This window comes from Mus caroli, unplaced genomic scaffold (assembly GCF_978045245.1).
Source record: "Mus caroli unplaced genomic scaffold, Mus_caroli_1 scaffold_9, whole genome shotgun sequence".
Lineage (NCBI taxonomy): Eukaryota > Metazoa > Chordata > Mammalia > Rodentia > Muridae > Mus > Mus caroli.
Window position 1 is genome coordinate 75,964,049 of NW_028227264.1, and position 25,266 is coordinate 75,989,314.

At 49.0% G+C, this 25,266-nt stretch overlaps 1 protein-coding gene across 1 annotated transcript; it reads left to right on the plus strand.

Moving 5' to 3' along the window:
* The first annotated feature begins 87 nt into the window (after positions 1–87).
* On the plus strand, positions 88–23,728 carry Ube2g2 (ubiquitin conjugating enzyme E2 G2). Its single transcript, XM_021174042.3, has 6 exons — positions 88–248; positions 8,452–8,487; positions 8,574–8,619; positions 19,041–19,159; positions 21,190–21,330; positions 22,174–23,728. Exons 1-6 carry the CDS (start codon positions 206–208, stop codon positions 22,284–22,286), a joined length of 498 nt encoding a protein of 165 aa, XP_021029701.2. The 5' UTR covers positions 88–205; the 3' UTR covers positions 22,287–23,728.
* The last annotated feature ends 1,538 nt before the right edge of the window (positions 23,729–25,266 follow it).

Below are 25,266 nucleotides of genomic sequence, written 5' to 3' on the forward strand. Positions count from 1 at the left end.
CCGTCGGCCCGGGCCATTACCTGGCGAGCGCGAGGCGAACCCCAGCGAGCCTCTGACTGATGCACCCGGGTGCGCCACGTCACCCGCGCGCGCCCCGGATGCATTTGCGCCCGGAGCCCGCGATCCGGAAGCAGTCGTGGGCGTCGGAGCGGGCGGGCGGGACCGGCGCGGATGTGGCGAGGCTGCTGAACGCAGGTTCCGCGGTATGGCGGGGACAGCGTTGAAGAGGCTGATGGCCGAATATAAGCGTGAGTCAGGCGGCGCCGCCTTCCTGTCCTCTTCCCCATAGCCGCCCGCGGCGTGGCCCGGCAGGGCATGGCTCGGCTCGGTGCGGTGCGGTGCGGTGCGACTGGGCCGGGCTGCGGGATTCCGCGTGCGGATAAAAGGCCAGGCTGTCGCCGTCACCTGCGCACCCCGGCCAGCCGCAGCAGGGCAGGCCCTGGCCTCAGAAGCCGGCCGGGGCAGCGCCGCCGTGGCCCTGCGACCCGGGTCTGGTCCCTGAGCCCCAGTGCGCTGCGCATCTGCCTTCCCGACAGTTGATGCTGCGGGGCGAGTACCGGGTAATCCCCGGAAGGTGGTCGTGCTGTCGAGGGGAGTTGGGGGAGAAAGTTAAAAGTAAACAAGATAACGGCTCAAACCCCCGGCCACGCCGCAGGTGCGAGTTGCTGGGGCAAACCAAAGTTTCTCGGACACGGGCTCCGGACAGTTTCCTTGGATCCGGATCTGTGTTTCTGTTTTACTCTTTCAGCTCTGTATCTAGATTGAGACACATCCCCTTTATCTAAAAAAGAGGGAACAGCATTTAAGCTCCGGGACAGGGGTTTAAGTTTTGACCACTTCTAGCCAAGGGTATTCACATTAGAGAAAAACTTATCCGCCACAAAAAAGCCTCAACTCTTAGGTCAGACAAAACGTATTGTCACTTAGTTTAAAGTTAAGGTTGTGAATCATCTCCGTGTGTGAGAGAGAAGGAATTTGGTTAAAGAGGGAACTCTAAAATAGGAAGGCTGGCGAGGAGCTCAGGAGGTTCACAGAGGAGAGGACTCCACCTGCTGTGGCTTCTTGGAAGAGGAAAAAAAGGGCAGGGAGCTAAGGGTGGCCCCAGGCTGACAGCTAGTCTGGGACCAGTGTTACAGCCATACGGAAATGAGTTGTGCCAGCAACTTGAATGGACTTGGGTTGCAGCCCTGAAACAACCAGCTGTCTCGGCTGGGCCCAAGCCCACATGGAAACCATGAGGTCATCAATGGATATTGTTTAAGCCTGTGGCAGCAGTGATGGGAAATGCATCCAGCAGTACCAAGCATGAGGAGCGAGGGCGGTTTTTTCCGTGTCCTTGTGAATTCAATAAAAGTCCCACTGAGTGTTTTTCTTCCTTTATGGTATAAAAGGTTTGTCCTCTGTTTAAGACCGTGTACTCTAGTATTAGGTAGATTCAACAGGAACATCCAAGGTTGAATTAGAACATCCGAGGTTGGGCTAGAGCAAAGGTGCTCTTGCATACCTGACTGTACTGTAGATTTAGAGGCGATATGACCTTGAGTGTGGTTCATTGTCTTAACTTTTTTATGTGTTTGAGTATTTTGATTACACATAGGTAAGTGTGTCATATGTGTGCCTGTGCCAGTGGATGTCAGAAGATGACATCAGATCCTCTGGGACTGGAGTTACAGCTGGTTGTGAGTCTCTGTGTGGGTGCTGGACTAGAACCTGGATCTTCTGCAAGAGCAACAAAATCTGAGTCATCTCTTTAACCCTGTTGTTTTTCAGGCTCCTTGTTTTTTTTATAGCAGTTGAATAACGGATATAAAACGATTAGACTGTGGTCATATCACAAAAAGAGCCAAGCGAAGACCTTAGACTGCTCCCAAGTGCAGTGTCCTGTGCACGCAGAGGCGGATATTGGATGTCCCCCTCTGTCACTCACTCTCCACCCTTTTCTCTTGAGACCGGGCCTGTCATTGAACCTGGAGCTCATCAATTCAGCTAGAATGACCAGTCAGTTAGCCCCAGACATCTTCCTGTTTCCTCCTTTGCCTCCAACTCTGGGGCTACAGGCACCCATGGTAAATAAAGCCTGCCTCCTTTTCATACGGGTGCCAATACTTGAACCTGGTTCCTCTGTAAGAATAGTGTGTGTTCTTGTGTTCTTGTCACATGTTCCCACAGCTTTTCTTCTTACTGTGACAGACAAGGGAACAGTGGTTCAGGGCTGTTGTAACATTGTCACCACTCAGACACTATAACAGACACCATCTCAAGGTTTGGAGATAGAATTAGAAGCCCACTTGTGGCCTGGGCTGTAACCCTAGGCAGGGTCAGCCTTTGGGGAAGGTCCTTCCTCCCTCTCAGCTCTAGAGTGCTGGCTACTGTGGGTTACTTAGCTGTGCTAGTGTAAGTCCTACCTCTCCTGTACCTTCCTGTGGCCATCTGAGCCTGGGTGTGTCGGGATTCAGATTTTTCCACTTGAAACGTCCACAGTCACTGGCTTAGGGCCCAGCCTAGTCAGAATGTTCTGTATTTAATTCTGGTACATCTGCCGAGACTCTGTTTCCAGACAGTGTCACAGTTCCCACATTGGGGTAGACTTGAGATTGTTTTACAGTGACAGCTGTTTTTGTGTATTTGTGGGTGGGCAGGCGAGTGCCACTGTGCATGTGCAGAAGTTAGGACAACTGGCAAGGGTCACATCTCCCTTCTGTGTGGAGCCTGGGAATCTGGAGCTTGGCTTGTCAGACGTGGCAGGAGGTGTCTCTGCCCACCAAGGCAGCACGTTGGAGTGGGGGCATGAAGCAGAGCAGAGCTGTTCACCTAAGGCCAGACACGGGAGAAGTGGAAAGGCTGGGTCCCTGCATTTCCCTTAAGGATCGGCTCTCAGTGCCTCCCCTGCTTTGTTTCCTGGCCATGCTGCTGCCCCCTGCTATGACGCAGATGCATTGCCTTTTCTTAAGCAGGCGTTCTCTCATCTCAGGTGACTTAACTCAGGCACTTTGTTACAGTGATGACCAGCTGAATAACTCGGTGTCCATGATACCCTGCTTGCAGAGCAGAGCAGGACAGTGACCTAGAGTCTTCATCTTCCCAGCACCACCAGGAGTTAGTGTCATGCCGAGTTGTCATTCTTTCTCTTTCTATTCCGTTCTGTCTCTGGACACTGCGTGGTTTTCTTTTGTCTGTCTTAATGGAAGTTGTACAGTCTATGTGTTCTTTGCTTTGCCATGGGAGCTCTTACCCAGCCTCGTGTCAGTTTCCTTTCTCTTGAAGCTTGTGACTGCAGCCTCCTCTCCTTGCTCAGTGGATTTCTCTTTATGAACAAGCCAGCATCCCTCTGTTCTGCTGCTGGCAGACACTGAAGTTACTTGCAGTTTGACTCTTAGAAGTACTGTGAGCAGATTTGAAAATCTCCTGGTGGACATGTGCAGGATTGCATTGGAAGCATAATTGAGAGCCGTGCTGCATCTGAGTGAGCAGCCGGCGTTACAAGATATGCTGACCTGTTGGTCACTGTGGCTCTTCTGGTGTGTGTCATGGCCACCACAGCTGAGTTGTGCCACTGCTCAGGCTTTTCACTCATACACTAGCCCTGGGGTCTTCACCTTGTCTGGTAGGTGTTAGATGGCATCCTGGTGGCTTGAACTGTGTGTCAGTGATTGCAAGTGAGGCAGCGGGATCCTTTCACATACACAAAAGGCCACCTCTGCCTTTTCTGCCAAACGTCTGCCTCTGGCAAGCTTTACACAGCGCTGTCTTTTTCTCGCTGGACTGTAGGATCCTGTATGTTTGAGTGTGTCACATCCATGCTGTGAATAATAGCATCCTTGGACTGCCCTGCCCTGCCCTGCCCTGGGACTGCTCTGTCCCTTCTCCCTGCCCCTCCTAGGTAGCAATGATTTGCTTTCACTCACTGGAGTCTTGGTGCCCCCTTCTTCGGGCCTCTGCACTCAGCACAGTTGTGCTGAGCTTGTCTGTGCTGCAGTGTCCCCTTACCCTTCCAGCAGCAAGTGATGAAATAGAACGGGCAGTTACAGCTGTTGTGTAAAAGGCCTGGCAGGGCTCAGCAGGGTGGAGTGAGATTTCACTATAGTTCTCTGAGTTGCCATTGAAAATGTATCGGTTGTTTACTTCTGGGAATTTCCACTGATATTTTGATATTTTCAGACCTCTGTTGACCCTAAATATTCACAGACAAGGGAGCACTGGCTTGTTTCTTTTCTTTTTAAAGGTTTTAGTTTTATTCTATGCATTTGGTCTTTTGCCTGTACATATGTCTGTGTACCAGGCTCATGCCTAGTGTCTGCTGAATTCAGAGGAGGGAGTTGGATCTCCTGCAACTGAAGGTGTGAGCTGCTGTGTGGTTGCTGGGAACTGAACCTGGGTCCTCTGGAAGAGCTGCCAGTGTGCTTAACTGCTGAGTCATCTCCCCAGCCCAGCAGTGTCCTTTGTAATGTAGAGTCATAGCCCATTGCATGGTCAGGCTGCACTGTTTAAACATTGGCTTCTTGATGACCATTGAGGTGCTGCCAACTTTTGGCTGTGACAACAAGACCTGCTGTGAACATTGTGTGCTCGTCTCTGTGGCATCACACTTTGGTTTCTCCTGCACCGACACCTGGTTAGTGTAGAAGGAAGTACCCAGTTGTTAGAGTGAAAGGAACCCCCAGTTGTTAGTATAAAAGGAACTACCCAGTTGTTCATAGCTCTAGTATAGCTCTGTCTAGTCTCACTGGCATGGTGCTCCACCACTCTGCCCCTTGTGTTTGTTTTTCAGCTCAGGGTTTCTCCATGTAGTCCTGGCTGACCAGGAACTCACCCTCTAGACCCTGCTTATCTGAGGCCTCAGTGAGGACGTGGGAAGATGGATCAGGACCTGGCCTAGTGGCCTTACTTGACATGTAGTTTCTTCTCCATCTGGTTGCCTCCTTGGGGTGTCCAGGAGCTTCCTGTGCAGTGTGTAGGAGTAACCTCTGCAGCCATCTTTCTTGTTTTTACCAGTCAAGGCTTCTAGAAATAGAATCACCAAATTCGAGAACAGTTTATAGTTTGTTTGTGTGATGGCTATTTAAGCTACTTTTAAGAAAAATAGTTTTTTAAAAAATCACCACTTAAAGAGAATGGTTTTTGAAAGCTTCTGATATGTTTAGTAATTGTTTCTCTTCTGGAACTTGTGTTTATCACTGAATGTGGAAGTGTGTGGTTTTATGAGTGTTAACCTGTGCACATTGTCCTGAAGACTGCCTGCTGTTGACTGCAGTTCCTCCCTGACCAGCAGGGGTCACTGCTGGATAGCAAAGTGACTGGGATGGCACAGGCTGTGTGGAGCCTGGGTCTCCATTGGTGGTCTCTAGATGCAGGCTTGAGGGAAGAGTATTCAGGGACAGTCCAAAAGGGACTCCCACAGAGCATACAACTTGGCTGCATTTTGCCCTCGGTGCCCCTTGTTCACAGCACCGGGCCTCTTCCCCACCCCTACATTTCAGCAGGTCAGACTCTATCTGCCTCCTTTGTTTGAGTGTTAGATTCTTATGACTGAGAGAGTGTACAGGCTCTGTAGACTGCTCTGTTCTTTTTGTTTTGTTTTGTTTTTTTGTTTTTTCAAGACAGGGTTTCTCTGTGTAGCCCTGGCTATCCTAGAACTCATTTTGTAGACCAGGCTGGCCTTGAACTCAGAAATCTGCCTGCTTCTGCCTGCCTTCTGCTGGGATTAAAGGCGTGTGCCACCAAGCCTGGCCCGACTGCTCTGTTCTTTATCCAGTCTGTTCCTGTGAGGAGCTCCAGAGGGACACTGTAGAGCTAGCTGTGTTGCCAGTGTGTGCCTCAGCCTTCACAGTACCTGATGTCCACCTCCTCACCTCCTTGAAGTGTACACACATCTATCTGTACCAGGGCTCTTGTCCTTCTGTCTGTCTGGCTCTTTTCAAAAATCTTTTTTTTTTTAAAGGTTTATTATTTGTAAGTACACTATAGCTGTCTTCAGACACTTTTTCTTCTGGCTCAGGCCCTGCTCGCTCACTGTAGCTGTCTTCAGACACCCCAGACGAGGGCATCAGATCTCATTATGGGTGGTTGTGAGCCATCATGTGGTTGCTGGGATTTGAACTCAGAACCTCTGGAAGAGCAGTTGGTGCTCTTAACCGCTGAGCCATCTCTCCAGCCCTCTTCAAAAATCTTAATTGCTATTTTATGAGTGTTTGCCTGCATGTATTAAAGTGCAGACCTGATTAGAATGCCCACAGAGACTAGAAGAGGTATTGAATCCCCTGAAACTGGAGTTACAGAGCTGGAGTTGTGAGCTGCCATGTGGGTGCTGGGAGTCAATCCTGGGCCCCTCCCTGTAAGAGCAGTGAATTCTCTTAATCACTGAGCCATTTCTCCAGCCCCTCGTTCACTTTCTCCCACCAATATTTTTATTTATGTTAATTTTCGTGTGTGCTGGGGGTGTGGAAGTGCTAACACCATGGCACTCATGTGGGAACCGGTGTTCTCTCTTCCATTGTGTGCACATGCACTGGGCATCAGACTCAGGCCATCCCCTGCTGGACCTTTCTGTAGTCACGCCCTCTGTTGTGTGTCTTTCAACTTACTCTTCTTTCCCTTCTTGAGGGTTAATGGCCAAAAGCCCCTAAGATGAGGTCTGGTGTTGTTTTCCTTTGCAGGTTTCCCCACAGTATAGCTGTCCCAGCCCTTTGGTAATGGATTGAGTGAGTGCACACACAAAGTTGAGAGTCTGCATGGACTTAGAGGTTCATGCTTGGGACCTCAGGCCTTCCAGGGCCTGCTGTAGTTCCCTGTGCTGAATACATCCACGACAGGATGTGCTGTTGATGTTGGACGTTCCTTCCCACCCCCACCCCTTTTTATCTTTTCACGTTGCCTCTCCACAGCTTACTAGGTATAATCTACTGCAAGGGGCAGCAGGGTGGGCAGTGGGAAGTACTCCCTGCCCTGATTGTTCTGTGAAATCAAAGGTGACCTCATTCATCTAGTATGTTCCTGTTAGAGCATCCATGTCTCTCTGTGGCTGCGTGTTCTCTCTTGAGAGTTTGCAGTTTGCACTGTGCAAGACTGATGCTCTAACTGCGTGTGTGTGGAAACTAGTTCAGGGATGGATGGATGCTGACCTCAGCAACTTTGACCAGCTCACCATTTCCTATTGGCTTTCAGTTTCTTTGGATGATCTGTTTCCAATCTCTGTATCTGGTCCTTTTGCCTTAATCTTACTTGGCAGAGATTTATTAATGTTTTGGATTTTCAGAGACCATCATTTGGCTCTGTAGGTCTTTTGTGTCCTTGGCAGAGTGCATTCTGCCCTGGTTTTCTTACTGTGTTCTGTCTCGTCCTAACATGGCTGTTCCTTCTCCTTCCATTGCCATTTTCCCAAATGTGTCCACAGGCTGTGTTCATCTGTTGGTCATTACCACACGGTGTTGGATATGAGTGACTTTATGAAGCACAACTGTTCACTTGGGCACAGTGGTGTGGGCACAGACATTTCTCATTTGGGAGGCAGAGGCCAGAGGTAGCTCCAAGTTTGAGGCCAGCCTGGGGCATAGTGAGTTCCGGCCACGCCAGGCTTTACATAGTGATACTCAGTTGCTGTTTGTTTGTTTTTGTTTTTGTTTTTTTTCAATCTCACATTTTTGGATTTCAAAGTACAAGAGCAGGGTCTGTGGGAGAGCAGCGGGTGGCCCACGTTATGGTTTGAGTGCAGGGTCGTACATGAGGGTGTGATCACACCTGGAACAGGAAACCAGAGAGTAGTTACCCGCTCCTGTAACAATTGTGGTGTCACACACCTCGTCATGCCGCCACCTCTCACAAAGGTTGTGCTCTTCCTCTCCCCCACGCCTGCTACCCTGCTTTTGAACCTTGACTCTTAGGGACACCCCAGACCAGACCCGACATAGCTAAAAGTCATGCTGCCAAGAGATGACATGCCACCTGGTGGCAGAGCTAGACACTGGTCTTCAGCAGGTGACCTTAAGTGGCTGTGATGCTGTAGTGGGCTCATCTGCCATTGTCTGAGCTTCTTCTGGGTGGTGGCGCAATCAATCGCTGACTTAGAGAGTGGATCTGATTATGTCAGTCTCCCTGCAGCCTGAGCTTGGCCTCATCTCTCTGCTCTGTCACATTCAGAGAGGTTTGTGCCAACTCTTAAAATGTTAGGAATTGCCATTTAATTAAAGAATACTCCACTTTAGATCTCTAAGCCTTTGTCAGAGATGCTGGCAGGAGCACTCTGGGAGGCAGTCTGCCGCCTTCTTACTGGTGTAAAGGGCTGCTCAGAGCCATACTGGTTTTAGGCCTGGACACTTATTTGGGGACCAAAGAGGCACCCTCTTGGAAGAAGTGTCCCCTGTAATCTGTAATTTATGTGATTCATGGAAGTGCTTTGCTAAGTGACAATGTAGCACACATTCTGTTTGGTAATGGCTATGTTCTTTCCCTTTATAGAATTAACCCTGAATCCTCCAGAAGGAATCGTGGCAGGTAAGGGGCTTAGGTAATTTCATTATGGTGTCCTTCCAGTTGCCAAAGCTGTCTTCTAATTAGGATGTGTTTTTTCTTCCCTGCAGGCCCCATGAATGAAGAGAATTTTTTTGAATGGGAGGCATTGATCATGTAAGTTACTTTTGTGAATTACAGCCCCCCCGCCCCCCTGCTTTACTAGAAACTAGACATAAGAATCTCTAAATGTTGAACTTTGAACTTGAGTGGGCTCAAGTGAGCCTTGTAGCTTTCAGCTGTTCCTGGGCAGAAGCCAGGCGAACATGGGTCCAAAGGAGATGTTAGCAGTTCCTTTGAACCAATAGCCAATTTAGTTGTGAATATTAGCTTTACGTAGTTTCAAAATGGTATTTAAAAATTTTTTTAAAACCAAAAAAAAAAAAAAAAATTTTATTTAGTTTTTTTTGTTGTTGTTGTTTTTTTCGAGACAGGGTTTCTCTGTGTAGCCCTGGCTGTCCTGGAACTCACTCTGTTAGACCAGGCTGGCTTTGAACCTGCTTCTGCCTCCCAAGTGCTGGGATTTAAGGTGTGTGCCAGCAGCACCCATCCCAGATGGTGATGTAGTCTGTGGGGCTCTTAGGAAGAAGCAAGGCCTTACTCGCCCCTTGGTTTCATGTCACAGACAACACAACGAGCGTCTCTGTGTCCCCAGTGGTGGGGTCTCTCCCCACCAGAGTGGCTGCCAGTGTGCTTTGATCCAGTGCAGTCACGACACTGTCTCCCTGGAGAGTGGCACATCCCAGGGGATTCTGTCCCCATGACAGACAGTCTCCCTTCAGGCTTAAGTCTGGGTGTCTGGAAGGTCTGATTAGCTGGAAGTTGGGGTTCCTATGACTCCATCATTGAAGCAGCTCCCTGAAACACTTGACTTACACCTGCAGTTTCTTCTGGAGTGCTTTTGGTTTGTTTTTTTTGAAGTATCTGTGTGAGTATGTGTGTTTGCCTACATGTGTGTTTATGTACCATATGTGTGCCTGGTGCCTGTAAAGGTTAAAGGGGGTGTCAGGGTCTCTGGAATTGGAGTTAGGAACAGTTGGGAGCTGCCTGCTGTGGGTGCTTGGGATTGAACCTGGGTCTTCTATAAGAGCAGCAGGTGCTCTTGACTGCTGAGCCATCTCTCTGGTCCTTCTAAAGGGCTTTTCGAAGCATACAGATATGCAGTGAAGAGATCCTGGCCTGTGGTACTTTGTAGCACATGGTGGATTCTTGTTCATCTTCCTGTGAGCTGCCATGTGCTGCTGTCCATAGGCTCCAACCCCACCCTCTAGTACCACTCTCTTCTTTCTCTGATGCCTGTTCACAGTGTGTGTGACTGACAGCCTGCATGGGAGCTCAGCTGGCCTGTCTGCTTAACCTTCTTGGCCTCCCTTTGTACATTATTTTATCAAGCTCGTGAGCCCAGACCCTTCAGGATGGAGGATGGTCTTAGCACCTATCACGGAGAAAGTTAAGTCAGAGAATATCTTTATGACCCAATTTGGGTGGTCTGTCTAAATGCTGAAGGCCTGACCCAGAGGAACAGCTTAGAAACCAGGAAGCTAGACAGAACAACATATGTGTATGTTTATATATATGTATATGTGTGTGTGTGTATCTCATAATATGCACTGGCCATGGTGGATGAGCCTCAGAAGGTGTGTGTGTCTTTCCTAGTAGGAAAAGGACCCTCAAAGCGGCAGGTGGGCCCTCGGACCTACAGGAGCAGCAGCATTACACCTGAAGAGCCAGGGCTCTTGTTTCTTCTTCTCCCCTCCCCTCCCCTCCTCTGCTTCTCTTTTCCTGTTTGCTTTCTCTTGCTCGCAGGTCTTGCATTGCTCTTGGTCCTGAGTGAGCTGATGGCTCCTAGCCCCAATCTAGATGTTGTGATATTTAACTTCTTATAGTTATTTTGCTTGGAAATAGAAACCTGGGTTTAGGATGTTCTCTGATCCAGACTCGGCCTGTTTAACTTTCTTCTTTCTACCTTAGATGCACAAGAAAGTGAAGTTAGGTTAGTCTGAGGAAAGTGCATTCTATAATCAGTTTCTTGTTAGTGAATGCAAATTTCAATTGGCTGTAGTGTTTCAGGTTGGATTTTATTGGTCTGGAGGACAGGGTAGGGAAGAAGGTTTGACTACAGGACTGTGAGCTCTGAGCAAGGAGGGTTTGTTTATGTCTGTGCTTAGAGCACATTGCGGCCGTCCTGCTCCGACCCCTGCATACCCAGAATGGTGTGCGTGCTGTCAGAGCTGCCACCCTGCATACCCAGAACCGTGTGCGTCAGGGCACTGCCACACCTATGCCCAAGCTCTTTCTGATTTTTGAGCCAGGGTTTTGCTAAGTTTACTGGGCTGGTCTTGAACTCACTCCTGTGGCCCAGGGATACCTGAACTTTTGATCATTTTTCTCAGCTTGCTGACTTGCTGGTATTACAGGCCTGGCACAATTGTTCCTGAAGCCATGCAGGCTGGCCTAGGAAGAGGACTGGTAATTTCTGCCCGTGAGCGTTAGATGATGCATGGAAGCTGAGTGGAAGTAAGGAGTTTGGTTGTTTTTAAAGTTTATCCAGGACCGAGAGCAAGCACCGTAGCCCTTATTTATGTCTCTCAGACCTTACTGCCTGTTGGGTCACATTTCTTCTAAGTCTCCCGGAGTCTGTGTGCAGTGCGGTACAGTTGTGCCTTGTGTCCTTGAGGGATATGTCCAAAGTTTCCAGTGGATGCTGGAAACCTTGGGCTATAGCAATAATCACAAGAGCTAGTAAAATAGAAAAACTGGCTGGGTGTAATGGCACACACCTTTAACCCCAGCACTTGAGTGGCAATGGAGGCCTGAGCGTGAGGCCAGCCTGGTCTTCCTAGTGAGTTCTAGGACAGCCAGGGCTGTATGAGAGACATTGTCTCAAAAAAAAAATCAACCAACCAGCCACCCAAACAACCATTTAAACCTGCCCCCCAAATTTTGATAATATTCTATAATAAAATTTATTTAAATTTAGGAATCATTTCGGGAACTTGCTGATTCTAGATCACACTGGTGAAGCCAGATGAGGGGGGGGGGGGGGATGATTCTGTTGCTTTTCTGTGGGATGATAGAGGCCTGTAGCCAGGGCTGCCCCAAGCCAGGTCATGGCTGTGGGCCTGCCAGGTGGAGCTCCGTGTACTTTCTCTCACTTTTCAGTGCTGGGGATCAAACTCTGGGCCTCCAGCCATGCCCCCAGGCCTTGTTTGCTTTTAAAGAAGCAGGTGATCATGTGATTTGTGAACTGAAGCATATGATCATGTGATCATGTGTGTGAACTGATGTGTGGCCTGTCTATTTCATCTGCCATGTCCTGTGTCAACACAGGCACACCTGTGCTTATTCGTATGCCATCAGTGGCGTGCCTGCCATAGGAGCAGCGGCTGTTAGGAGGCCTGCAGAGGTCAGGGCACCTGATGAGTCTGTAATATTTGGAAGGTGGTGGCTCATATGCATCTATGGGTGTAGAAGCTTATTAAAAAACAGCTGAGCTCTCTTTAGTATGGATTTTTAAAAGTGCATTATTAAAAGTCTGTTAGCTATTACTAATTTTATATAAACAGTATAAAGTTAAACAAATATATTGAAACCCCGTCTTAAAAAGTAATTAGAACTGATTTTTGGGAGAGCACGTTTGTGTTTGAATAGGGCTTTTGCGTTAGTATGGAATTCCCCTGCTTCAAGATCTAGTGACTTTGTGGGTTTTGGTCCTGTTCCAGACCCTTCACAAACAAGAGGCCGTTTACAAATGTTCTTAGAACATCTATCAAGGAATTAACTGTCCTCCTGTGGCTTTGTCTCACCCTGCTGTTCTGGCAGAGAACTGGCTAGGCTTTTATTCTTTGGTGAGTGGGGCCTCTCTTCCCTTAGATTCTCTCGGGTCTCTAGGGCCTCCTGCGTCCCTGGTATTTTTGGACACCGAGGAAGCCTGATACCTACTGCTGGCTTTGCCACTGCCCTCCTGCATGGCCTGTCACTGTGGATCTGTGTAGGCTGAGCACTGAGGGGGGCCTTTGATGCCTGGGTCCTCCTGTGTAGATAGAGGCTTGTCACTGGTTATGTTGTCATGGTTTCATCATGGTGACAAGTGCCAGGGACAACAACTTAACTGTTTGTGAGAGAAGAAGCAGGAAGGGAGGAGAGGACAAGTCAGGGGCAAGACACATCCTTCAGAGGCACCCTGACACCCCTGGGACCCATGTCCTCCAGCCCTCCAATGGCCTGGTCAGCTGTGTGCTCAGGGCCCTGGGAACCCTGCCAGCTGGGACCACGTTTCCTTTTTTTAAAAAAAATACTTTTAATTAATTAATTATATATGGCAAGTACACTGGAGCTATCTTCAGACATACCAGAAAAGGGCATCTGTAATTCTGTTACAGATAGTTGTGAGCCACCATGTAGTTGCTGGGAATTGAACTCAGGATCTTTGGAAGAGCAGTCAGCTCTCTTAGCCGCTGAGCCATCTCTCTAGCCTGGGACCACATTTTCAATACAGGAGCATTTGGGGGACACGTCGGGTTCCCTGGACCTGGTGTTACAGATGGTAATGTGGGTTCTTGGAACTGAACTCAGTCCTCTGCAAGAACAGCAAGTTCTCCTAATCACCAGGCCGCCTTTCAGCTGCTGTACTGGTTTCCTTCAGTGGACTGTGCTTTAGCATCACATATAGCCAGAGGTTAGGGGCTTTCTTTCATACTTTCTTTACAAGCTTAATAACTGTATTAGTTACTTTCCCATTGTTCTGATAAAATACCCTAACAAAAGCAAACGAGGAGAGAAAGGCTTGACAGTCCGTGGTTGCACACTCCTTTGCCTTGTCCCTCAGGAGGCAGAGGCCAGCCTGTCTACAGAGCAGGTTCCAGGACAGCAGAGAGGGAGAGGGGGAATTCTTTTTGGCTCACAGTTTGAGAACATAGTCCATTATGGTGGCAAGTCACAGCAGCAGGAGTGTGAGGTGATGTCACACAGGATCACAGTCCGGAAGCAGAGAGGGGTGAGGGCTCGTGGGAAGTGTTCTGTCCCCATGTATGCATGTGGACTGCATGATACAGTGGAGGCCAGGGGAAGTGCTTTGCTTGGGACTGGAGTTAGGATGGTGGTGAGTCACCAAATGGATGCTGGGAATTAAACCTGGGACCTGGAAGAGCAGCAAGTGCTCTAAACCACTGAGCATCTTTCTGGTCCTTTGCACCTTTTTTTATTTGTGTGGCAGTTAGGGTGGGTCTTCTCATCTCAGTTAATCTGATTGAGATCAACCCTCCCAAGCAGACGCAGACGCTTACCTTCTAGGTAGTTACAGATTTTGTCAGGTTGACAATGAGTGCTAAGTACCCCAGTAGCTTGTAGCTCTCCACATTTCTGTCAGTTAGTTTGTACTGAGTGAAATGTAGGGGCGGAGTCAGCCTTCACTCTTTGCCTGTGGCTGTCCTCATGTCTCAGGGCCTTTTGTTGAATTTCCCCATTGAGTAAATAATCTTGGTGTCATTGTCAAAGGTCAGTATAGATCATGATACTGGGCCTTAGTTTTGGACATCCGAGGTCACTGCTCTGTGCCCGTCCTTATGCCATGCACCGCACCATCTGGTTGTTGTAGCTCTGGCCTTGTTCTTTCTGTTAGACTTCAGGCTGTTCCAATTGCCATGAATGTCCATACACACGACGTTTTCTGCAGGGCTCCTGTTGGTGTTTTGTGGAGTCATGAGATGAGTTTGTAGGATGTCGCTGCTTGAATAACATTGTAAGTGTGGGTGTTTGAGAACTTCTCTCCCATCACTCATACCCACGCTACAGTCTAAAGTTGCACACAGGAAAGCCTGCAGAACCGCAGTGCTCAGTCTTCTGGGAAAGGACATAGGCTGAAGGAGGCGCTTGCCTTTTTGCTTACATATGTCTGTATTTGAATACATTCCAGCATGAGTAAGCTTAGCATTTATGTAGGCAAGTGAATATTGTGTTATTCTGTTAGAATTCACTGTAAAGTTTTATAGTTGACAGACTTAGTGCCTTTCAAATACTGCATGTGTGTTTAAGATTTTTTTAGCAGTGACTCAGTCTCAGACACCTAATGTCCTAAGTGTGGCTGTGACTCCTGTGGATAGAGTTGACCTGGAATTCCAATGGAGTAAACCCTATATGTTACTATCCTGGTTCTAGCTGTTTGAACACCAAGAAGAAGGGTATCCCTATCCATCCAAGTTGCTGGGACAGCAAAGGTGCATGTGGCCCCTTTTCTAGTCACAGCTTCCTATGGTGGTATCCTGTTGCTAACAAGGTCCTGGGAACAGACAAGTTTCTGGTAACCCCTGTTGCCTAGCTAGCCAGTCTCATCAGCCTGGCATGTGGCCAGATGTGTGGTGCATGCATCCCCTTGTCACATGTTCTGGGCCCTGGTGAGGTAGGAACAGCTGCCCGGGGTATAGAGGTAGAAGGTATCAAACAGCTTGTAGCATCAGGAGGCTACTCTGAGCCTCTGTCTTTCTGACCCAGGTTCACCTTGCAGCATCTAACAGTGAAAGGCAGGCTCTGGCTGGAGTTCCTTGTTTACATGTGTGTTGCTGGTATGATCTGAAGCAGCTCTGGAGGACAGGCTGAGTTACGTAGTGGGCTCTCGGGCAGGAGTAACATGATAGTCCAGTCACTGTCTTCCACATGTGTTTTTCTCACAGAGAAGCCAATGAAGCTCTTAAGTAGGCACCCATGGGCAGCAGGTTACACAGTTCTCTGCTGCTATGCTGGAGATAGTACTGTAGCCAGAGTTTGCAGTCAGGGATGGGAGATGTTTGTCAGCACCAGTGATTGGTGCGTGCTTTGGGTGTTTAGTTTCCTTTCTTGTTCTTTGGGGTGTGGATCTTTACTCCCAGAAGCAGAGAGTAAAACTTGTTCGAAAGCTCTCTTGGGCTGTTTCTCTTTTCTGGAGCAGGAAGCCTCTTTGTGGCATGTCCTACCTCTGGCAGGCATGTCCCTGCATAGTTTGCCACCTGCATACCTGTTTAGGTGGCAGGCGTGCTGGAAAAGAGAAAGAAACCCCAGTTTAAACCAGTAGTAAGCCTGAGTGTTCGCAAACAGCTTTGCTATTTAAGATGTGGGCGCACTTGAGGAAATGTTGGGTCATGCTTCTGGGGCTAAGAACAACGCAGTAGACTTTTTTTTTTTTTTAATTTTAAAGAAAGCCCTATTATGAGAAACAAAGACCTGTTATCAAAGCCTTGAGCAGATGCCACGGAGCCCATTCCAAGGACACTACTCATTTTTCTCTCCCTCTAGACTCAGAGGTGCCAGGTATAACGAGGCCCTACAGGGTACCTTCTCTATCATAGTACTTCAGTTTGTGTCTGTGTCTGTTTCTCTCTCTCCCTTTTGAGACAGGATTTCTCTGTTATGTACGTCTGGCTGGTCTAGTATGTTCCATATAGACCAGACTGGACTCGAACTTACAGAGGTCTGCTTGCCTCTGCCTTCCAAGTGCTTGGCCTAATAGTGTGCACCACTATGCCTGGCTGGCCGGGTTACTTCCAGGATGGTATCTTTGTTTATCAACCTTCTGACTGCAGCTTTAAGGACTGCGTTGTGCAACCTCTTGCTTCCATAGTAAATAGCAGCAGGCCCCTTGACCAACTTTTCTTTTTAAGGTATCATAAAAGTTTATTTAGCAAAAAGTTTCTTATGAAAAATGTCCAAGCCCAAGTCTCTATCATTTGGACAGGCCCTTGGGAAGGGTTTCCAAGGCTTCTGGCATGATGAAGCTGTTTGCCATGTGACTCTGTTCTGATGTCACTCTGCTGCCCACTAGCTACTGCCTCCACATACTCACCGATCACAGATCCATAAAGGGATCAAAGCCCCAGTGCATTCGTGCACATAAACGTGTGCCACCGTTTAACGTCAGTGATAGATCCTTGTCCATAAACTTCTTCAGTGGAGAGTGGGCTTTGCTCATGGTGACTCCTCAGTGGGCTCGGCGCAATGGTGAGGGGTGAACCCCCTTGACCTCTTAATGCAGAAGGATGGGGAGTGCCCATAGGTGACAGTTACCCAGCCTTAGTGCTAGAGCGAGCAAGCAAGCGAGCAACTGAGAGGACAGAAAGCTCAGGGTCCATCCAGACCCTGCAGGCAGCATGAGAGAGGGAACTCAGCTGACCACACCCTGTGAAGGCGGCCATGCTGCTGCTTCCCAGGACATCCTCTGCCCTGGCCTGGTGCCAGGGCCCCAGGGGACTGTCAGGCCTCATGTCATCCCTCCAAGCAGGAGAGCTAGTCACTGTTGTTTTTGAATTAGCACAGGATCGCTTTCCAGAGTCAAGGCTTGTCACTGAGAAAAACTTGGCTAACAAGACACTGCATTGTTCTTTCGAAGCTCTGGGTGTGACTGCAAATGAAATTAAAGCTTTTTGAAATTTTGTCTTTCTTAATCATGGTGATAAATAGCGCAGCTGGTATTTTACAGATCTGTATGTATATCACTGTTCTAAAATAACCTATCAAAACTTGAAGCAGATTTGTAGTGCCAGATGTTTTTGTTTTTATTTTTTTTGGGGGGGGGGGGTGAGACAGGGTTTCTCTGTGTAGTCCTGGCTGTCCTGGAACTCACTCTGTAGACCAGGCTGGCCTTGAACTCAGAAATCCGCCTGCCTCTACTTCCCAAATGCTAGGATTAAAGAAGTGTGCCACCACTGCCCAGCTATAGTGCTTTTTTTTTATGGAGATGTTTCATCTGTGTGTGAGTTGCATGTGTGTGTGAGTTGCGTGTGTGTGTGTGTGTGTGTGTGTGTGTGTGTGTGTACATGTACATATGTGTGTGTGCAAATGCATATCTGTGTCACATGCATATATTTGGGGGCATCAGCCTCAGGACAGCTGTCTAGCTTGATTTTTGGGGCGAGGTCTCTCAATTGGCCTGGGGTTTGCTAATTTGGTGAGGCTGGCTGACTAGTGAACCAAGGTGATTTCCCCCCTGGCTCCACCTCCCCAGTGTCTGGGTTAGAATCCAGTGTGGCCGCCCTGCCTGTGTACGTGTGATCCTCGGGTTGAGTCCTGGTTCTTGAGCACTTTGCAGACTTGGCTGTTTTTCTCAGCCTGGGCTGCTTTTCCCCCAGAGTTATTTTGTATTATTTCTTAAATGTATATATATGTGCATCTGTACGGGTATATATATGTGTGTCTTAAGTGCAAGTGCCCACAGCTGCTAGCAGAGCTGGAGCCTCCTGAAGCCGGAGTTAAAGTGCTTACAAACTCTCCACTGTAGTGCTGAGACTCAGACTCAAGCCCCTGCAGAGCGGTGTGTTCTCAACAGCTGAGCCACCCTCCCATCCTGGCTTGCCTTGGGTTTTGTTTTGTTTTGGGACAATTTTATCTTGTGTAGACCAGGTTGCTCTAGACACTAGGCTTCACTACATCCAGATAAGTTTGTACGTTGAGAAAGTCTTTTCTAGTAAGTAAAGATGACTTTTGAATCAATACCTTATTTCCCCTCCATTTGGCATCTTCAGTTCTCTGTGGAGCTGTGGATCTAACATGGATCCTGTCTGTGGAAATCCTGTGGGAAGGTCTTTCTGTCTTAGATCTGCTCAGACAGGGAAGCAGAGTTTTTTATTTTTTTTAAACATATATTTTAATTTTTAAATTTTTTTCTATGCTGCGTATGCTGGTCTCCAACTTTAGATCCTGCCTCGACAGTGTGGATGTTGAGACAGGTGTGCCACCCTGCCTACTTTGCTGTTGATGCGGGGCCTGGGTCTCTCAGGCAGGGCCAGTTTTTACTGCTGTGCTGGCTGTTGCAAGATGATCTCACCCATGCTAATGCAGGAAGCTTATAGCCAGGATTCCTGCCCTACTGACTTTTTATAGTGGACAGTGTCCACGGTCTCCTGAACTGCCGATGTGGGTCACATTAGTAAGGTTTGGACTGGAGGGGTGGGTGTCTGGCAGCATCCCACCCACTCCTAGGTCCCTGCCGCCAGGTCTCAGTCAGCATCCCCATCTCTAGGACCTGAGCAGGACTTCTGTGATGGCTTGGCCCATTTATTTACACAAAAGGACATGGGTGGTGCAGATTGGAGTCTTAGAGTCCGGTGGGACTGCTGTGGCCTTAGGCTGCTTGTGCATTGAGCATGAGTTGAGGATCACATGTGTGCCCTATCTGTTCTAAAAGTCACACCTTAGACATAATTGAAAATTCAAAATGTCCTTTGAACTATATTCCGTAGCTTCTCATCTGTGTGCATAGTCTTCTTGATTACCGTCTGCCAGAATTGACACCTTGAGTCCTCATAGGAGCTGGACCACATGCCCACGGTCACCTCCATAGTACCTGCAGCGTGCTTGAGTTTCTCTATGGTACAGTTACTGTGCACAGCTCTGCGGCTATGCTTGTGGCTGTGTTTGTGCCTTAGACTGAAAAGGACTGAGATGGACTCTCCAGGGAGAGAAAGCAGCAGTCCTTTAGATTGTTCATGCACCATTTTAGGCTGTGGTAGTATCCCTTTTGCACATCTGAGTTATGGCTGGCATTGCAAATGTGTCTCTTTCCTGATTTTCAGGGGCCCTGAAGACACTTGTTTTGAGTTTGGTGTTTTTCCCGCCATCCTGAGTTTCCCACTTGACTACCCCTTGAGCCCTCCGAAGATGAGATTCACCTGTGAGATGTTCCATCCCAACAGTAAGTGTGTCTAAATGAGGTTGACAGGCAACAGAGTGCCAGCCACGCTGTTAAGAAAGGCAGGGAGGGCCTGCAGGCACAGGGCTGCAGCACTTCTCTACAGTGGCCCTCAACTCTAAGCTGTGACCAATGAGTTACGGTGTGAGCACCAGGACTGCCATTTTGAGGTCAGCTTAATGTAGAGGGGAAATGCACACACTTAACACTGTGTTAATGGGCTTACTAGAATTTTGAGGCCGTGAGTGCTTTGTGTCCTACATTGGCCTTTGTTACAGTGTCATTTTAATGGCGAACATTTGGATTTGGGCTAGAGAGGTGGCTTAGTGGTTTAGAGCACTTGCTGCTCTTGCAGAGGACCCAGCACATTAGTTGCCAGCACCCACATTGTTGCTCACAACTGAGGCTCCTGGGAATCTGGTTCCTCTGCTCGCCTCTCTGGAGCCAGGCTGTTGTATAGTACACAGACGTGTACACAGCAAAACAGTTGTGCACATTAAACAGTGGGGGCCAGACCAGTGGTTCTACTGCAGAGCAGAGGGCACGCTGTAGTTAGCCTGAATGTAGGCACCGAGGACATGTTAGGAATCCCTAGACAAACAGTTCCTGTCACTCAGGCTTGGAATGGAGCACTTGTGCTGTGTTGAGTGGGAAGTAGGTGAGGACTCACTGGTACTCTTGAGTTCCATCTCTGTCTCTATGGGGCCCATAATACTGTCAGCGACTATGCCCTGATTGGGAGTAGGGGTTTCTTTCTTCCTTTTACTAGTAGCTATTATACATAAGAGAAGTTTGATGGAGAATTTATATTCAGGATGGCCTTGAACTCCTGATCTTCCTGTCTGTCTCCCAAGTGCTGACTTCCATGCACCTTTGCCCAAGCCAAACTTACCTAAGAGAAATGGACAGTGGTGGTGTATTTCAATGATGGCATTTAGGATAATGTTTCTTCTTATAAATGTTTTTCTTTTTCTTTCTTTCTGTCTTTATTTATTTTTGGTTTTCCGAGACAGGGTTTTTCTTTTTTTTTTTCTTTCTTTTTTTCTTTTTTCTTTCTTTCTTTCTTTCTTTTTTTTTTTTTTTTTTTTGGTATTTTGAGGCAGGGTTTCTCTGTGTAGCCCTGGCTGTCCTGGAACTCACTTTGTAGACCAGGCTAGCCTCGAACTCAGAAATCCTCCTGCCTCTGCCTCCCAAGTGCTGGGATTAAAGGTGTGCACCACCATCGCCCATTATAAATGTTTTTCCTTGCCACTGATAATCCTGATCTTTTTGCCTATGGAGCTGAAATTCAAGTAGGATATTCTATTTTGTAAAAATAAAACATTTACTTATTTGACACCAGGTTTTTTGTTTTTGTTTTTTTTTAATATATCCATTTTATTTTAAGTGTATGGGTGTTTTGCCTGCAAGTGTGTCTTTGTATAACAGACAGAGGCCAGAAGACTGAGTCAGATCCCCTGGAGTTGGAGTTAAGGATGATTCTGAGCCATCTTGTGGGTGCTGGGAATTGAACTCTGGCCAAACTGCCTCTCCAGCCCAAATGGATGTCTTTGTATTTTGTAAAAATAATTTTGAGCTGGGTGGGTCTGGTGCACATGCCCCCTTTCTCCGCACCTAAGGAGTTCAGTTGTCTTGCTTCTGCTCTAGCTACACGGACATGGACTTTGGTGGTGGGGGTGGCTCTGCCACCTGAGTTAGGGATGTCTAAACACCTGCTCTGCAGGGCCCTGTGAGGGATCTTTTGAGTTTGGAATATTTGTCCATACATTTTTCACTTCCTCCTTTTAGTGATAATGCTCAGAGAAATATGTAATAAGTAGAATCTAGTTGTGACTGGTCTGTGTTAGACAGACCTCGTCCCAAGCCCCCTTGTCAGTGACCATAGGACCTGATCAGTCCATGACAGGTTGGCCTGTGGCTGGCAGGCATCTCTGGGATCTGTGCCAACAGGAAACTCCTGTCTCAGCTGTGCGGACAGTTGGGCCTCTCTCTGGAGCTTCCCCACACAGTGACACTGTCTCTGATCTTTGCAGTCTATCCTGATGGCAGAGTCTGCATCTCCATCCTGCATGCTCCAGGTGATGATCCCATGGGTTATGAGAGCAGTGCCGAGCGGTGGAGCCCAGTGCAGAGTGTGGAGAAGATCCTGCTTTCTGTCGTGAGCATGCTGGCAGGTGAGCCTGGGTCTTCTGTTTCCTGTTGTTGTACCAGGTCTGTACTTTCCCGAGTGTGAGCAGATGTCCAGGCTTATAGACTATGTAAGACATGCCAATATATCCTTAGGTTGTTGGCTACCTTGGCTAGTCTCTCATCTTTGACATTTTGATTTATTGGGCCCCACTGTGTGTCACAGTGCAGGGGTATAATGCTCAGTGCAACAGATAATCCAGTGTGAGGTGCCTTCAAGAGCTTATAAACCTAATTATAGTAATTGGCCAGTGTGATAAACCTGACCTGCAGAAGCACTGTTCTTGGCTACCTTGGGACACTAAGATTGACAAGGGAGAAGGAAGCATTTGAGGCTGAGGATCAACTGACCAGGGGCAGGAACCCTGGTACTGAGCCTCGTGGGCAGTCTGGGGGCTGCATTGGGTGCCACTCCTCAGTAGTGCCTTGGTATGGAGCTGGTGGGTGCTGGCATTGGGATAGGAGCAAAGCATTGATGCTCAGTCTGGTGTTCGGACACTTGGACACTCCTGGGTGAGTGTAGAGGGGCTGAAGGATACAGGCCTCAGAGCCCTCCGCTGATGTGTGAGGACTTGCATGGCTGCAGTGTCTGGGGAGGCACGCAAAGAGCAGGGTTCAGACAAGAGAAGTTTGGGGTGTGTCGGGGGAAAGGGGTTCCTGTCCCCTAAGGGGCTGCCCCAGGTTGCTGGTGGGGAGGGGCTGCCCCAGCCTCCCTTCCTCAGGCAGAAGTCCACTTTCCTACCCATAATGACCCTTGAGAGATCTGTGGTGTCTTGAGATGAAATGGGCCAGGCTGCTCACCCTGATACTCACAGCTCCTTTGTTCTCAGAGCCCAACGATGAGAGTGGAGCAAACGTAGATGCTTCCAAGATGTGGCGGGATGACCGGGAGCAGTTCTACAAGATCGCCAAGCAGATTGTACAGAAGTCTCTGGGGCTCTGAGGCTACCCCCTGTGCACACTGAGCAGTCCAGCACTGTGCTCAAGAACATGTGGCGACAGTGCTGCCATGCCAACATCAACACAGGCAGCTGCAGAGCCACAGCCCCTGTTGTTTCTTCCTTTCCACCCAAGCCAGGCAGCTCCCTAGATCATGACTGGGATAATGACAGCTGCTGCGCTGCTAAAGACTCCTCCTGCCGTGTCCTGCGCGCACCTCAGGGAGGGCCCAGGCTGTCCTCACTACCTCTCTCAGCCATGGGGTCCTCACCTCTGCTCCTTCCTGCAGTGCTGAGGGCCTGTCCTGTTGTCTGCCAGGGATTGGATACTAATGCTGCTCCCTCTGAGGACATGAGGCCTTGGAAAAGCAGTGCAGGCCTGTTGTCCCTGCCTCTCAGTTCCCAGGTGTCCCAGGGAGCATTCTGAGCTTCTTTTGACACTTTGCACTTAGAAGCCTAGGTTGCCTTTGTCATGGTGACAGAAGCTTGCTATATGAGTCACAGATGTCACCGTAGCCCCTTCCAGGGGATGCTTTGTAAATGGGTTCATGAGAAGAGGGGACATGGGTCAGCAAGACTGCTGCTTTTTCTGGTTGCATCCATGTCTGAGTTAGTGGTGCACACTCGACTGACAGGCAGGACTGCCAGAGCTTTAGTGTGGGTCTCCTGGGGGCCCTGCATACACACTGCACCAGGGTTAGCTCTTGGATTAGATTGTTGTTCGCTGTCAGGGTTGGAGGGAATCTGCCACTGGGTGCTCAGCCGAGGAGCTCCTTCTGAACTGGATGGGCTGGGGAGCTGCTGTGGTGCAGGCCAGGGTGGAGGGGGTCTGACAGCAGGACCTGCTGAGCCACAGGGCCCGAGCCGACCCCACAAGCAATAACAGATGTGGAGTGCGGTGGACGCTTGGCCTTTTCTAAACAGGTTACATTTAAACACGAGTTTCTATTTTTAAGATACAGCTTATCAGGGGGTGTGTGGCAGATGTCACTGCGCATTGTCTGCTTCTGTCCCATGCCCACATGTCAGTGGCCAGCACTGTGCATGTTTCATGGTGTTCATAGTTCCCAGCCCTGGGGCTCCAGGGGGCACCTGTGGGGACCTTGTGCTTTCCTTCTCTCAGGAGAGCCCAGTCTATTTGAAATGCAACAGAGTCTGGTGTTGGGAGGTGCAGGAAGGGGGTTGTACCAAAATAGTATTGCAGGCCACTGAGATGAAGGCCTCTCTGTAAGGAAGTGGTCTGTGTGGGGTGATGTCCACGCACAGAGTGGTCACAGGGCATGTCGCTGTCCTCAGGCCTCCCTGGCAAGTGTGGGAGGAAGAGAGGCAGTCTCTTTGCAAAACAAAGTATTTTTATTCATTTGTATTTATTAAATGAAAAAAAATTCTCTGTTGTCCCTCTCCTGAGATGGACTTTAATTGCTGTTAAATAAAATTGTGTACCTGTCCTCACAGTGTTGTGTGGTGCTCGCTTGGAATCTTAGGGAACCCGGAGTGAGCCGAGGTTGCCTTCCGGGGCTGGTTGGAGGTGGCCAGTGCTCTCTTGCTCCTATGTTCTTTCCCGGTTTCTGTGCTCCCTCCAAGACTGGAAGTCCTTCCCTCGGGCCAGTGGCAGGATTCAGAAGTCTGCCTTGGATGTGAGGCATTTGTGTGTTTGCTAACAGCCTCCTGTGTGGAACGGTTTTGTGACTTGTGAGCAGGGTGGTCCAAGGTGGTCAGCAGCAGGCATCTGATGATGCTTTGCTTCAGGATCACAGAGCTTATTCTCCTCATATCATCACCACAGGCTCTCACTGTAGCCCGGACTGGCCTGGGACTCACTGTGTAGACCAGGCTGGATTTGAACTAGATCTGCCTGCCTCTGCCTCCTGAATACTGGTGTCAAAGGCGTGTGTCACCACACAGCATCAGAGCTTATTCCTGAAACACTGCCTCAAAGCTGCAGGCACTGTTGAACCTGCCTTAAGATCAAGGTCTTTGATGAACCCTGGTTCTCCAGGAGACCCTGCTGTTGAGGTTCCTGTTGAGGTGCTGTTGTGGGTAGAGGCTTGTACCCTTTCTAACTGGGGCAGCTCCCAACCTCTGGTGGAGCCCAGGTTCAGTCCCAGCTGCCACTGCCATTCCTCACCCAGGTGGTTGGGGTGTCCCTAGTCCCTTACCCACCGCTACACCCCCACAACTGCCAGTGAATTCAGTTATTTCTACTCAATTCTCAGGCAAAGGCACTACCAGTAACCATGCATTATTCCGATTGATGTCTGTGGAGGGGTGAGCGCTTATTAGAACGTGTCGCAAGTAACAGTCCACTCACACGCACTGCATGGCTGGCCTATGGATACTCACACCCTCGAATCAGAGGCCTTGAAGGCTGCCTAGAAGGGCTGAGACAGTACTGTTCTGGAAACCCTGTCCTGTAGGGACAATGGGGTAGGGGGACGGGGGTAACATGAATTCGCATGGTTGGTATGAAGCAGTCTGGTGGCCTGGACTACTCCTTAGAAGATCAGCCCTTCGTGGTAGCAGGGTGGCAGCCCCTGTCTGATGCTGTGGTATTAGGTTTGGTTCTGGCTGAGTGGTGTAGAGCCACAGGTACCTGTGGACCGTGATCCACACTGGGGAGGGTTCACACAGTGTGGGCCTCCTTACAGAGGCAGGAACCTAGGCAGCCGTCCACCCAGACCTTTGCCGCCACTGTTGTCTTATGCCTGCTATCCGGTGGTGTCAGGAGGGGCCGGCATATGTTAAGAGGAAGGAAACCCTGCATGTTCACCCCATTTGACAGAAGCCACAGCCCCTGGCTCTATATTGAACACCAAGGAAGTGTGTCCCCCTTCAAAGGCCATGTCCTACTTCTTTGCTCATTTCCCATGTGCTTGACACTTAACACTGCTACCCAGGGATGATCCTACTTAGGGCTGCTGTTACCCAGCCCAGCTCCTACCCTGAGAGGCTGCTTCTGTGTTATTCTATCCACATTGCATGATC

Excerpts from the sequence above, each read along its gene's own strand:
- Ube2g2 (XM_021174042.3), top strand. The coding sequence starts at position 206 with ATGGCGGGGACAGCGTTGAAGAGGCTGATGGCCGAATATAAGC. Across the intron at positions 249-8,451 it reads GCTGATGGCCGAATATAAGC|AATTAACCCTGAATCCTCCA; the intron begins GTGAGTCAGGCG and ends TTCCCTTTATAG. Across the intron at positions 19,160-21,189 it reads TGAGATGTTCCATCCCAACA|TCTATCCTGATGGCAGAGTC; the intron begins GTAAGTGTGTCT and ends TGATCTTTGCAG.